At 36.4% G+C, this 15,236-nt stretch overlaps 2 protein-coding genes across 2 annotated transcripts in view; one reads left to right on the top strand and one right to left on the bottom strand.

Moving 5' to 3' along the window:
* Window positions 1–5,169: 5,169 nt before the first annotated feature.
* Window positions 5,170–6,019, bottom strand: LOC128228791 (histone-arginine methyltransferase METTL23-like). Its single transcript, XM_052940293.1, has one exon. It carries the CDS (start codon window positions 6,003–6,005, stop codon window positions 5,364–5,366), a length of 642 nt encoding a protein of 213 aa, XP_052796253.1. The 5' UTR covers window positions 6,006–6,019; the 3' UTR covers window positions 5,170–5,363.
* Window positions 6,020–6,242: 223 nt separating this feature from the next.
* Window positions 6,243–15,236, top strand: part of LOC128228127 (transcription initiation factor TFIID subunit 1-like) — a 41,832-nt gene continuing 32,838 nt past the window's right edge. The window contains exons 1-14 of the mRNA XM_052939246.1: window positions 6,243–6,311; window positions 7,119–7,276; window positions 7,832–7,937; window positions 8,189–8,305; window positions 8,935–9,027; window positions 11,130–11,287; window positions 11,808–11,907; window positions 12,123–12,472; window positions 12,696–12,923; window positions 13,252–13,501; window positions 13,792–13,866; window positions 14,199–14,311; window positions 14,594–14,716; window positions 14,983–15,054. Of these exons, the coding sequence (XP_052795206.1) occupies window positions 7,133–7,276; window positions 7,832–7,937; window positions 8,189–8,305; window positions 8,935–9,027; window positions 11,130–11,287; window positions 11,808–11,907; window positions 12,123–12,472; window positions 12,696–12,923; window positions 13,252–13,501; window positions 13,792–13,866; window positions 14,199–14,311; window positions 14,594–14,716; window positions 14,983–15,054 (1,929 nt within the window). The 5' untranslated portion in view covers window positions 6,243–6,311; window positions 7,119–7,132. The remainder of the gene's footprint in view (window positions 6,312–7,118; window positions 7,277–7,831; window positions 7,938–8,188; window positions 8,306–8,934; window positions 9,028–11,129; window positions 11,288–11,807; window positions 11,908–12,122; window positions 12,473–12,695; window positions 12,924–13,251; window positions 13,502–13,791; window positions 13,867–14,198; window positions 14,312–14,593; window positions 14,717–14,982; window positions 15,055–15,236) is intronic.

The raw sequence follows: 15,236 nt of genomic DNA, 5'->3' as shown, positions 1-15,236 counted from the left end.
ATTTTAGGTTAACTTTGCAGTCTTTGATCGTGCCTTTTTCCCTTCTTTTTTATTTTAGTTTATAAATGTTTTTTACTATTTTATATTGTGAGGTTGGTTTTTTTTTTAAATTTATTTGTATTCAGAGAGCAGTCATTGTATTACCACCCTTTTGTAAAGGGTTCAGATAGTGGTTCTCGGTGTATACAATGTGCTCGTTATTTTAAGTTTACATTGAATTCATTACTCGTGCCTGTTTTTCTTTTTCCTTTAGTTTATTTCTGTTTTTTTTTTTTATTTTTTTTTTAATTTTAGTTTGATTTGTGTTATGAACCTTCTCAGATAAGGCAGTCATTGTATTGCCACCCTTTGATTAGGGTCCAGATAGTGGTTCTCGGCGTATACAATGATGGTGCCTTTTTTGCTCTTTTAAATTTAGTTTGATTAGTGTTATGAACCTAATCAGAAATATATTTATATTTAAAGCAGTCATTGTATTACCACCCTTTGATAAGGGTCCAGATAGTGGTTCTCGGTGTATACAATGATGGTGCCTTTTTTGCTCTTTTAAATTTAGTTTGATTAGTGTTATGAACCTCCTCCGAAATATATTTATATTTAAAGCAGTCATTGTATTGCCACCCTTTTGAAAAATGGCCCAAAGCAAGTGGTTCTCGGCGTATACAATGGTCGTGCTGGTTTATTTTAAGTGTATTACTTGATTATAGCTGCAAATTTGACATTTCGCGTGTCTGTACTGGGCATGGATCATTTGAAATTGTTATATTTTGTGTGAATTTGTTGATTTATTAGTGTTATGAACTTGCTCAGAACCCTGTTCCTAACATATCATATTTTATGTGGTATTAAATCTTGTTTTGGTATTTGCTTTCCGACAGGTATGCAAATACTGCACCTCTTACCTTCTCTGTAATATCAGATGCGGGAAAAAGCAGGTGATACCTATTCATTACTGGCATATTTAGTTTTAGAAGTTCTGATTTGAAGTGTTCCCGTTGTTCCTTATATGATGGGCATTTGAAGAAAATATGGTGAAATGTTTCTTTGTCACCGCATTGTTAATAGCCAGTTGTAAATTTACGGGGACTTTTTATAGTACACGACGATATGTCCCTAAATGGCATATGACGCGTGTTTAATGTATTGTCATCACATTCACACCTCAGGCATTAGGGGCCAATCATTGTAAAAAACATGACAAACGAACTATATACACAATAGCAGCGTTTTAGATCAAAGGTTTTTTTTATTTTATTTATTCAACATTTTTTTCGAATATTCGAATACCGATTTTGACATTCAAATACCAAACGTTTAATCGAATATTCGTTTGCATCCCTAGTTATAACCCGTTCACACAGGGCCCCGCTTCAACCACGCTCTAAACTTTGTGCCGAATCGTGACCAATCGTTGCGTCATTGTGAAAGATAGAGAGAGGGTCTTAACGTGGGAGGGTCGTAGTAGAATCGCGAAGATCCTGAAGCTCCACAACCCCGCCACGCCTATTTTGAACATAGCAGGAGCGTGGCTAAAATGAATCGGGGTAAAAGCGTTGTAAGAACGTATATTTATAGTAAGATCGGCATAAGCGTATAGAAACATCGTGGAAGCATCGTGGCAAGATCTTCATTACCGTAATAACAACGCAGTACAAACGGCGAATAATTGAACTACGTTTCGATGATACACACTGACATCGTATCTTCCAATCATAACTCACTGACAAGTCTATCATTCTGAAGCCTTCTTTCTTCAGCTAGCCATGGTCGTACCCAGTATCTTTGTTCTCGCCTTGTACTTCTCCGCCGAATAATATTTTCAATCTGATACTCGTGAAGCCTCTGCTCCTGCTGAAGGATAAAAAGTTGGAACTAATTCTTGCTTTTCATTTTTCAACGTTTTTGAGAAAACTGAAAGGCTGCTTGAAATCTCTCAATTTTTATGTACGCATCGAATTAATGATCGTGGAGAGAAGGTAGTGTGGTCGGCAAGAGCGCGGCGACATCGTGGAGTAGTGTTTTAAAGGGGCTGTACTTCGTATGATAAAATAGCGAAAAAAAGAAAAGAAACTTGTCGAAAACTGACATAAACTTGGCATCGATGTGTACAATGCATTGAAACTTACTAACTGAAGTACCACATAGTTTACAATTTATTTAAGTTTAGCAGTTATTTCGTATTTTCCCATTAAAAATATTACTGGGTATGTCTACCAGGTAGAATTTATTCCTTATGCGTGATTGGATAGTCGGTGTTATCACGTGATATTACCGAGGTAGGTGTAAAGCTAGCTAAAAAAATTTTTTTACATTTTGGTACTTTTTTTTATCAAATATGAAATCAAAGCGTAACACATTCTATTAGATAATTGTCCTAAGATTCGTTACAGAATAAAACTTTTTTTCGGTTTCAATCTGGTGTACAGTCCCTTTAAAGATGCACTCTTATTCCCAAAGAAGATTTACCACCATTAATGCAATCACGGACCTATAAACTGGTTTATAGGTCCGTGATGCAATTATACCAAGAAGGATGAATAAATGTCAAAACCTTGGTTCTTATGAAGAATACCGAGTTTAATTTGAAAGAAAGCTGAAGAAAACACGGTATTTCTAACCTTTACAGATTATAGTAAATCACAGTAAATATTCTATCATTCACCAATTTTTTAATATTCAATTTGATATTTTTGCGTATTCAGTTATTAAATACTTGGTTATTATCTTGTTATCAGTAATAAATATTTTCCATAAATGCATTATTTAGTAACTAGTTAAAGGTTTATCACTAAAAATTATATTTTACATGTGTGTGCATTGATTTTGAATATGCGTGTCACTTTAAGTCTGTCTACCAACGTAGTTAGGCCGTGTACATCGTGGTGACAACGTAGTAGGAACGGCGCACGATCGATGATGGTCGCGGTGCAAACATGCTACATGCGCGAAAGCAACAATCGGAAACACGGTGGTCCTGGAGAAATCGTAGTACAAGCGTAGATCAAGCGATCCGCGGACGATACCCGTCGATTTTTGAGATTTCGACGCCTTTTCCCCCGATCTGATATATTCTTCAGGTCGGAATGAGCGTGATGAGATTGTAGCTCCGTGTGAACGGGGGATTAGGTTACAATTTCAACAGTAAAACAAAATAAAATGAAATAAAAAAAAATATAAAAGCAAACCTTTTCTATATATAAAATGTTAACTTAAATGATCAGTACACGTACATCTACATTCAATAAATGTCCCTTTAAAAGATTAAGTAGAATACAAACGCTCTAAGTTCATCATCTACTTTCACCTTATCCCTCAGTTCCGTTTTTGTCTCAGATCAGTGCAGCTTTAGGCATCCATCCTTCGAATTCTTCAACAATTTCACTAATTCCTCTACGTGCCTAACGTAATATGGGTGTCCATTGGTAAAGCATTTGTGAAAACTCCTGCGCATCTGTACTTGTGCTTAATAAGCATCAATTTGCCTTAACAATCAGTTGAACTTGTTCATTATGCACTTGTCAGTTTGTGTGACCAATATTGGTAAACCAAGGCCCAGACTTGCCTTAAATTTATAACACCAAATCTTTATTAAGCTTTTTATAGGTTGTATGAATGCAACCGCTCTTTTACCCAGAGAAACATCAAAGACCTTTAAGTTAGCGAAGTGACATGAAGAATACGAAATACATGTTGCATAGGATAACATCAATACAAAAGAAGTTCAAGCAGGAGAATTAAGATTTAAAAGTGACGAAAAAGTTTACACAAGAGATTAGAGAGTCAGATGTAGTTCTGAGAGGAAACTCGTCGGAACCGCTTGACAAGTGGAGAAAGAAAAGGCAAGAACTATATACAGGGAATAAATATACCTGAAGCAGTCGATGTAAAACCTGAAACGGACGATGAAGATGCACATAGACGGTCATCTAGGCAGAGAAAAATAGTTCTTGAAGAAAGTTCTTGGGAATATTTGTATTATGTTCTTGGACCTTCTTATTTGGTATAAATATAGAGAGGCAAACTTCCCCGATTATGTTGTTTTTTTTGGCAAAATTTAAGTTTCTGTAAAGTTTTCACCTTTCTATAAACTAGGATTGAATTAAATTATTGTGTTAGAATTACTTTTCAACCTTTAGTGGGAATTAATTGAAGTAGTGTTGAATTTATATAGTGTGTTGAATATTTCATGTGGATTCAATTCTATGAACATTGAACTACCAAGATCAGTGAAGATATTAAGTGAACTTTTAGACCTAGGACATTATTCTTCATACAATGTTTTAAAGTTTAGCATTACTTATTTGAAGTTATGTTTGAAAACAGTAAGTAAATGTTGTTTTTATTCAAGTTAAGTTTGTTGTTGGTAACAAACTAACCGCCAAAGTTCTCCATTTTAGACTAGAAATAGCTTAAGCAGTCTTGGGTGAGCGTATTGAGCACACTGTTGCGTTGACTCTTCCATACTTTATTAAAGAACGTACAGGCCATGCCGGTTGATGGTCACGGTTCCGGATTATACAAGGTTTATATATATATATATATATATATATATATATATATATATATATAAATAAGCATGCACATCCGATATAAACCTAGGATACAACAGTGGGGTTCTCCAGACTCCACACATTACATGGAAATCCACGTTTTAAGCATATACTATTTGGATCCAGGACCGCATTTCATATCCGTCAACACCGACACCTACATCCACGCATGCACGCTACACTGTATACACAAAGCGCGCGCACGGACACACACACACAAAGGCGCGCGCGTAGATGCACTTACGAACCTGCGCACACTCATGCAGCTGCGACGCGCACAAATAGACAGTTAGGGTATTTCCACTCGGCAAAAACTTGCCATATCCAATAACCAACCTATTGCAGGCTGCGGCCAAACTTTTGACAGACGTAAGAACAGACAGATAAGGCGCGTATCTAAGGCCAATTTGAGATTACGCAGATCGGTGCTGTGGGGTTTATTAACCCCTTCATCCCCCACCCCCTTCGTTTTTTTCAAATTCTGGGTTTTTGGTATGACAGAAACTTCAACCTGTCAAAATTTCATTATGCAACTGCGTATTTGCGTATAGTCAGCTACGCGACTGCAGATGTGCGTCATCGAACCGTGATAAAAACAATGACAAGCCAAAAAACAACAAACAAGTTCAAATCTCTTTGCAAAAGTGCATGCTAGATGTTTATTTAATATACTAAGTCAACCGTATGGCACCCTTTCCTACCAAACATGGTCGAACGACTTTGTCAACTCACAACGTCAGAACGTCTGGCTTGATATTGAAAATGAGAGCGGAGAAACAACTTCTATGGTCATCCAAATTTATAAACATTTTTCTATTTTAAAACGCTTATCGAAGGATTTCCGGGTAGGTATGAACAAGTCATGTCTGAAGAGTTTCCTTGAAATGACGATAGAGGTATAACTGATGCATTTAATTTCCATTTGTGTAGCAGATGCTGAATGCTCCACGACGAAGATCTCTCTTGGTATGAACATATGAACTGCACATTTGAATTAATATCAAGCAAATACGCTACAGTTGTTATCAAATTTTCGAAGTCTTTTGGGTTGTAAAAGCAATCCGACGAGATAATGACATCTAATTTTGGCAACTTTGTAACAACGCCATCAATTCTTCCCCAAGTTATTCCATGAACGATATTGTCGCGAAGATTGTTTGCATCACACGAACGTTTCACGTTACGAAGACACTCTGGCATTTCTGGACAATCGCTGAAGTGTACAGTTGCGCCACATTTCGCAGCTACAATGCCAGGAAGGGCAGTCCCCGCGCTCAGCTCCAGAACTACCTTATTTTTTACCCATCTTCTGTTATGCCAGATGAACTGGGCTAGCACAGGAGAACATGGCCACGTATACATTCCATACTCTGGTTTAGCTATTTCCGGAATGTTAATTTCCAGGATTTCGGAGGAATCTGAAAATATAAACTTTCGGAGAGTGGTCAATTCCATAATCCATACCCGATATTACTGAGCTCGATTTATAAAATAAAACAATTCTACAACTTAAATTGTTTAATATATATTATAATGGATTTTGTTAAAGATGATAGCCTAATCACTGCAATTTCATATTATATAAAAGGCGCTCATGTCTGCTATCCTTGGCGAGGTTACCTACACTACGAAGTGAAACTAAAAGACAATCTTCATCGAACCGGTTTAATAGAAATAAATATAATCAAGCCATTAAAAATGGCCGCGCTCTGTCAAAATCCTCAAAATTTACAAGATTAATATTAATTTGTCAAGTTACAGGTGAGATGTTATAGAAAATGAAGCACTTTACTTCCCATGACATGGAGATTGAAAATTTTTCATTTAGCATAAATTGTCCTCACTGAATGCATCCATATTTCAAAGAAAACAATATAAAAACAAAATATCTCGGGTTACATTATACTATTATTCATATTAATAAGAGGATGAGTGTTTTGTGAAACGTATTTTCTACAGTATTAGATAGGCTGTAGAAAGGAGTATTAGAGATTTACAAAGTAAATTAATCATTCATCTTAATTTTGTTACTAAGAGAGCTTTCCATCACAGTTGCTGTCAATATACAAAGGAAGCAGAATTAATTGCAAGAAATTTGTAGTCAACTTGAATGTATTGTTATGAAATCTTATCATAAACAAGATCAACATTTAGGGCATACATAAGTGATATTCTATGGCGTTTTATTAAGCTGTGCATGCAATTTCAAATCTTTTAATTTTTGTTCTTATAAGTACATATGCCTGCATGACTCAAGCAATGCAATTAATTTGCTGATACAAGCTGGGTACTATCATACTATGGGTATGCATTGTGGATTTTTCTGGTAGTGAGATTGGAAAGTATTAAAATAAACTGTCAGTAATATATATGCACTGTTCAGACGTCAATAAATCCACTTGCCCGCTCTCATTTGTGAGTGATTATTGAGGTCGCACAAGTAAAAATAAGTAGATTAAGCTTCTCCATAATGTAAAAGTATAAATTATATAGGCTATATCATCTTCAGTTCTTTCTATTTACATTATTAAAATATACCTTTGAAGCTCTTAATTTTTCATCCTCAAGTTGGCCTAGTGAACATGGACAGTGAAGACCCTGATGGTGATATAGGGGGCCATGGGGATGGTGAAGGGGGCGGTCAGGAAGCAGCAGCCTCCCTAACAGGGTTCCTGTTTGGAAACATTGATGAGAGGGGCGAGCTTGAAGGAGATTTTCTTGATGAGGTGAGTATGTGGTTAAAGTCTGCTGCATTCTTATTTTCAAATAGGTTGATGATTGTTCCAGTGTTTTTTTTTCTCTTTTAAGGGAATGATAGCGGGCCCTTTGACAGGGGAAAAATAGCGTTGTTTTGGCAACAAGGGAGAAAATACTTACATGAATAATACAATGTTCAACTTGTTGTCAAACTTTTTATTCAACAAACCTTAAGACATATTCTTGAATGGCACATAATCGATACATATGATAAATGCAGGGCTCTTAATGATAGGAGGTCAATGTTCATCAAATAAAAAAAATAAGGGGATTTTTTTTACCCGGGTGAGTAAAAAATGTATACGTTTTCAAGAGAGGAATGTGGCCGAATTTCTGCCTGAAAAAGGGCAAAAAAAACAACAACCCACTGTGTTCATAACAAAGTTTTGCTGAAGATAATAATATCTTCTGTTCAGTCATGTATCACTATCTTTAAACCTATGTTACACATGTTTGTCAAACCATTTAGATTTACTTAATATAAAAAGTGACTGATTGATTGTTTGTATGTTTGATGTGTACAGGAGTCAAAACGTCACCTGAGTTCACTAACTTCCATGGGTATTGGGTCGCTGGTACAGGAGATAACTAATGATGTTGGGTCTCCTCAGGAAGAGGACTTACAGTCAGGTATGCAGCTTATACTTTTAACATGGGTCAATCTGCCTAGCTTAAATGTCAGTTACCGTACTTTGGTGCACTAAATTTTATCTGCCATTATCTTTTGAAAAACTGTTTTTTTTTTAGGTTTGCAATATTTAAGCTCATGAATATTTATTTTGTTGTATTAGAATTTACTTTCTGATGTGTTTTAATTTCCTTCTTTTATAATGATAACTGTTGGTGAAAAGCTTCAAATTACTTTCTTGTTTACTTTAAAGCTGACTTTGACATGAAGGCAACGGATGCTGTTGATTTTTCCGACATCAATGAGATGGCTGATGAAGAAACAGAGAAAGTCAAAGATGTAATGGCTTCTATGACAATGAGGAGACAAGGTACTGAACCAAATACCCTATCTATTTTTGCTGATGTCTATATAAATAACATGTTGCTGGTTGTCATTTGGCCATTCACTTTACAAGTAAACAATCTAAAATTAACAAGTTAATGAATAAAAGCGCGTGGTGGCATAATCTAATTGAAAACATCTGACCTCCCAGTGGCATCATGTTGTTTGAGCACAACACCATCTACTTCTAGAATGCGAACCAGTTAGTGTATATTAGCATGAATAGCCAATGCATAGAACATGCTATACAGTATACATACCAGTACTGCTACTCACAATCAGGAATTATAACTACAAATATGTTTGGACTGTTGAGGGCTTGAGCTCCACCTCACCCTTTTTATGATTTCCCAAATAAACACCATTATTGCTGTCTACCCATATTCATATCAGCAGCTGTCTTCGCTTTCTGCAGAGCTCCAGCCAGGATTTGAAAATGGCAGGAAGCTTGGTCATGAAGGGCTTTTTGATGCTCATTGAATAAGCCTTTATGGGGCACTTGCAAGGGTCAATGTTCAATTGTATATGCTGGAGCACTGTATTTAGCTAAAACGAATTAGTATACAATAATCATTTAGTTATTGACATTTTTTATGTATTTATGTATGGTTATAGACAGTGATGATGAGGACTATGAGACAAAGGATGCCGAGCTGATGCCTCCACCGTCCTGGCTGCCCGTACACAAACCTGAACACAAACCACCAGGTCAGTGCTGTTGTCTCATAGAAGAGTTATGTAGCTTGTATGCCATGGAATGGTTGATACTTTCTGTGATATTGATACCAGTAAATATCTAGCTGCCTTGCTGGATAGATACACTATTGATACAATATTTAATTGACAAAAGCCCAGTGGGTCATCGTCATACCCTCAGATAGATGTATCTGGAGGCTATGCATGAGATGCGTCTGTCCCATTCTGTCTCGTCACATCACGTCTCTTAAACACATAGTGTCTTATTTAGCTATAAATGTTTTTCATCTACACAACATGAAACTTCATTGATATGTTAGTCTGTCAGCATGGGCAGTTGTGCACCTGCGATTTCTTTGACATTTCACTTCAACTAACAATAATTGTGGCTATTGTCCGAATAGAAGAACTTTAAATCTTACAATTGATCGATTTATAGATACACTGCGTGGTTTGAATACAAATAAATTTGTTGCTGCCTAGCTGGATATGTACACTACAAAACGATACTTAATCAACCCAAGACTTATTAAAAGGTGATTTAAAATTATTGTGTGCTATATTGCTCCCAAAATATTACTGTTTCACCTATATACATGAAACTTCATAGGAATGTTAGTCAGCATGGGAAATTGTGCACCTGCAGTTTGTGTGATATTTCACTTGGTCTAATAGAAGTTTTAGCCCTTGACTTTGTAGATAATGGTCTGAACACTTTTGTGTTTGGGCAAGGGCTTTTCTAATTTGGGAAAAATGTGTCATTATGACTTAAATTGGAATTCCAATTTTGCTGAGAAATGAAAAAGAATGTTTAAAAAAAATAGACATTAAGGATATGAGCATGTGATAAAACATTTTTTTAAGAACATACCAACACTTCCATACTAAATTATAAAAATCAGGAAATCAATTTTAACTTTGGAAAAAGGTATGTGTTCTAGCATTAGGAATGGGCCCGAATTTTGGCCCCAAATTAGTTAGAAAAACACACATCATGCTGTTCAAGACATGACATTTAACCATTCCTGGGTTCATTCCAAGACATGACATTTAACCATTCCTAGGGTCAGGCGACATCTTGGGATAATCATCACTTCTGTGATATCTCTGTTATTTATTTTCCTTTGACTAGAAAAACATTATATGACTCATGTTAAATATGTTTCCCAGGGTTGATGAAGATAATTCATGAGTCAACAACAATGTGCCCAAAACATTATGTATAGAACATACTAAACATTGTGTTGAAAGACAATTTAGAATTTATGTCTATCCAAGATATCAATGATGAGTTAAAGGCGAATATGAGCCCTCTTCCATTGCCAGTTGAGCCTTATGCATGTGTGCAAGAGCTCCTGGTACAGTGTTTGATGTGGTCTCTGAATACTCAACTTTATTCTGAGGTACTGGTGTGAAGTGACATTTATTTGAAGTCAATGTCCATAAGCAGGTAAAGTCAGATAACTTTTTAGGTTACTCGCATAATTTCATATACATATATAAAATTAATTTATATTTATAGAATAACAAATTTTGGCTAGTTGAAAGTTTATAATTATTGTAATTAAAATATATATGAACAGCTACTAGTAGGTATATATATGTTATGATGTAAGCATGAATATAATGTGACATAATTGTTTCGAAAGACTGAAAGTTGAATGTATGGCATTTGTACTAATAAAGTATTAAATTATACACCCCACACAACAAAGTTGTTAAGGAGGTATACTGAATTCAGCTTGTACTCCTCTGTCCATTGTTCGTCTGTTGACATAATCTTGTGCACACTTCAACCCAAAAGTCATGGCCAGAATTGGATGAAACTTCATAGGAGTGATTTATTTCAATCCTTGCGGCACTTGCAGTCAGCAGGTTTTGGTGGGAGTTTTATTCACAGAGTTATGGCAGTCTTTATTTTTTAACAATATATCATACATGAAGATCCAGTTAATATCATCCTGTGTTTAGGTTGTATGCAGGGATATTCTCATCATCACTGGGATTGCTCTAGTAAGCAGTAGTTAGATGGCACCAAGTGTTTTGTTTATTAGAATAGTGTAGCCCAAATCATTTTTATATACAAGACTGTGTATGTTAAGCTGTTTTTGCAGTCTCAGAAGAGAGCCCAGGTGATCAGCCTGATGTAGGAGGTGAGACAGATCAGGACAGGCCCAATCCCAACTTGGACACGCCTCTGGCCGCGATGCTGCCCCCAGAGCTGAAAAAAGTTGATGTCAAAAAGTTCTTCCCAGAGTTCCGAAAAAATAAGGTATGACTTCACGTGATGATATCACAGTGTGGGGTTTAAGTCAAACGTTAAAAAGGACAGGGTGCTGCAAAAAAGGGACGTGCTTCTAAGGGGGAAAAAGGGCACATTGTACCAGGGTGTAATTTAAACATTATGGATTTGACAGAAAATATGAGGAATTGTGTTTAATTGACTATAGGTTTCAACTGCTATATGTGTCATGTTTTATGAATTCATTATCTGATTATAAGTTTTAATCAAAACAAAAGAAATAATTGACAGTCTTCAGCATTTCAATCTATGAAAGCAGAAGAGTGCTATCAAAAAAGGACAGAGTGCAACACCCTTCCACAACTCTAGCTTAATCCCTACAGTGGTTCTGCACTGTTCTGTGAAACCATAAAGATTTGTTTGAAGAAATTACTAATGTAATGAATTGTGGAATTTTAGATGAACAACATTTTAGAAAATTTGAGGTGAGATATTGATTTTTTTTAAACATTACTTTTCAAACTGGTTGTTTGTTTGTTTTGTATTTTAGGTGTTGCGTTTCTCTCGGCTGTTCAAGCCAGTCCATCAGCCTCATATCTGGCGGAGAAAGAAAAAGAAGAAAGATGGTGAAGGCGAGAAAGATGGAAAAGGTAGAAAATGGCTCTTCCTGTCTGGATAAAGTGGGTTAAGTAGTGTTCAGCTTAGAAATAATGAGATTTGTTCTCACTGGTAATAGTAATTGATACTTTTCCAGACTTTTTCGAAGGAAAAAAAAAAAAGCTACATTATTTTTATAGTTTTTTATTTATGCTTCTTGATGAACTGTGTTAAGCAGTCTTCTCTTCTATGAAATTTGTTTTTCAAGCTGAAGGGAGTGATAAGACTGCAGAAGATAAAACAGAAACGAAAGGTGAAGACAAGAAAGACAAGGTCAAAACAGAAACTGAAACCCCTGCAGTCACTCCACCAGTGGAAATCAAAGTGGAATCTGAGACTACAGGGACTTCTGTGGAAGATATAAAGGTAGAGTCTGCAGAGGGGTCCATGAACTCATCACCACTGGAAGTGAAAGATGTGGCCGGTTCCTCATCTGACAGTGGCATCAGCCTGGATGAGGAGGATTATGAGACCTACATGTCAAGAGTGTTTGGAACAAAGATTCGCCTTAACCTTGGACGTCCAGCAAAGCCGGAAGAGGCTGCTCCTGATGATGAGGTTAGCACATATGACCTGTTCACTTATACATTTTTTAATTTGGCAATTAATTTAATTATGTTTAGTTCTGCCTTTATATGTATTTTGCATGTATTGGATTATTTATTTCAGTAAAATACTGAAGAACTACCGGGGGGTACTTAACTTATTTAAAAAGAAAAGCTCATACAGAAAAACATTATTATCATGGTATTAATTTTTTTTTGAAAACCATTGTGACCAGGAGCTGTACATGAATAGCCAGCGTAACTCTGTGAGGAAGGCAGAAAACAGCTCAGACCAGGGCCAGCAGAACGGGGATGCAGATGTTGCCCCCTGGAGGTACGGCCCCGCTCAGTACTGGTACGACATGTTGGGAGTCCCCGAGACTGGAGAGGGCTTCCACTACGGCTTCAAGCAGAAAAGGGAGCCAGAGGAAGGCACTGAAATTGACACTGCTGTGCAGAATATGGTGAGACAGTGAAGAAATGCCTGAGGTCAAGCACTTCATTCTGATACATGTATCTGGTTATTTAGAAAAAAATAATGAGCTAAATATTAGTTTGTGAGAGCAAAAAATTATTGAATATTCGTAGAATTGAATGTGCTTTGCTCACAGGCTGTTACAATACATGTATCATGTTAAACTTATTAGCCCATCTATTTTTTCGTCTGCCCCATGTTTAACTTAAAAAGAACAACAACAGGCGTGCAATGGCTTTGGCCCTGTAGCACTCTTGTTTTGCTTAGACTGTTTAGCAAGATTGTCATACACATACGTGTGTTTGGTAAAACAACAGAAAAAGGAAGCTGAAGAAGGTGCACCACTAGGGGGAGGAGCATCGAATGTCGATGTAAAGGTGGAAACTGGCCCAGAGATTCCAGACGAGGCATACCTAATGGTGACTCAGCTGCAATGGGAGGATGATATCATTTGGTCTGGGGAGGAGGCTCGCCAAAGGGTCATGACAGCCCATCGCTCCAAGCCCCTTCTGGCCGGCTGGGTACCAAGCACCACTCACCGTACAGCTGCACAGTACATCCAGGCCAGTAAGCATGACCTTTTATGTTATAATGAGTTTCAGTCATGGTGTTATACATAAGACCAAAATAAAATAAGGTACTGTATGAAGTTATATTTCTGTTCATTTATTTTGTGTTTAATGTCGTTTATTTTCTGTTTTCATATGCAAAAAATTCACATGAAGTCTGATGAAAATTATTTCTAATTTACTTTGAAAGTTAAGTGTTCAATTTACTGCATTCCTATGAGTGACCTCAAAGCCCCCCATGTACAGGTACATTTCTATTGTGTGAAGTTTATGTTTGCGTGGTTTCAGACAAGCCAGGTCAGATGAGGCCAGGCCCGCCCTTCATGAGGTCCATGTCCACACAGTTCGGGCAGAAAATGCCAGGTAATCAGCAGCAATTCTTTGAAATACTGTTTACAGACATGACTAGTTGAGTATATGCACAATTACAGGTATCTTGAGTTGACAAATGCTTTGTTTTTTTTAAGTCTGAGCAGACTTGTGTATACAAAAAAATAAAAATCCATGCTAGTTTCACTTGTAAAATTATAAACGTGAAAAGTAGTGATACTTGAAAAACTATTTCATCAATAAATAAATTTATTTTATAATTTTAGTGAATTCAATTGTGTAAAAACAAAATAAGAATAGGTAAAGATTTGTTTGGAAAACAGAATAATGTATGAGTTCTCAATGAAACCCTGCGCACATTACAGATGGCCCTGCTGGAGATAGCAAGAAGAACAACACATGGTACTCCATCTTCCCAATAGAGAATCGTGAGCTGGTGTATGGGAACTGGGAGGACAACATCATCTGGGATGCGGAGGTATGGGGAGCACCTGCTCACATGGGCATTGATATGATTTATAATTTGATCAGACTGATGAAATAAATTTAGTCATTGTTTGATTCTGAGGATAATAAACATGTAATCTTACTGCAATGGTTAATATTGTATATCTAATTGAATGCAGCTTCAAAAAAAAAAATTAGTATATACTTATGGAAAGTGTTCCTATGCTATTCAATATTTTATGATTTCTATTTGGTTTATTAATTTACCATGTATTTTCATATGTTCTATATTATTGTCATGACCATGTTCCAGAACATGGATCACATCCCGCAGCCCCAGGTGCTCACCATTGACCCTAACGATGAAAATATTATCCTGGAAATCCCGGAGGATAAAGACCCAAACACACCTGAGACACCTGCCAAGAAGGAGAAGGTAAGATATAGGTATATATAAATGTGGTGCAATTTTTAAAAGCAATACAGTGGTTTATTATGACATTGGACATAGTTTTTGAAACTCAATGTGTAAATTTCTTGCTGACATGTGATAATTAATTGCCAACAAGTGTAAACTTCTTGCAGACTTGTATAAACTACTTACCAACATGTGTGAACTACTGCAGGCATGTGTAAACTATTTGCTGACATGTTTAAACTACGTGCCAATATGTTTAAACAACTTGCCAATTTGTGTTTCAGTCCGAGGTGAAGAAGTCTCGGATCTTGCTGGGCAAAGCTGGGATTATCAAGGACGATGATGAGGAGGAAGAGGTATTTGTCCAGTCTGGGATTGTAAAATCACAATTCTAACCATTGTATTGCATCCTACTATAACTACAATAAAAAAATGTTCATACTAAGATCTTTGGTTTTGATTTTGATAATAACAGTCAATAATTTGCACTAAACAGAGAATAGAACAGATATATTAAAGAAAAGAATAATGAAAATGG

Source organism: Mya arenaria, chromosome 3, assembly GCF_026914265.1.
Source record: "Mya arenaria isolate MELC-2E11 chromosome 3, ASM2691426v1".
NCBI lineage: Eukaryota > Metazoa > Mollusca > Bivalvia > Myida > Myidae > Mya > Mya arenaria.
Note: the sequence above shows the minus strand (reverse complement) of the source record. Positions and strands in the feature narration are given on the sequence as shown.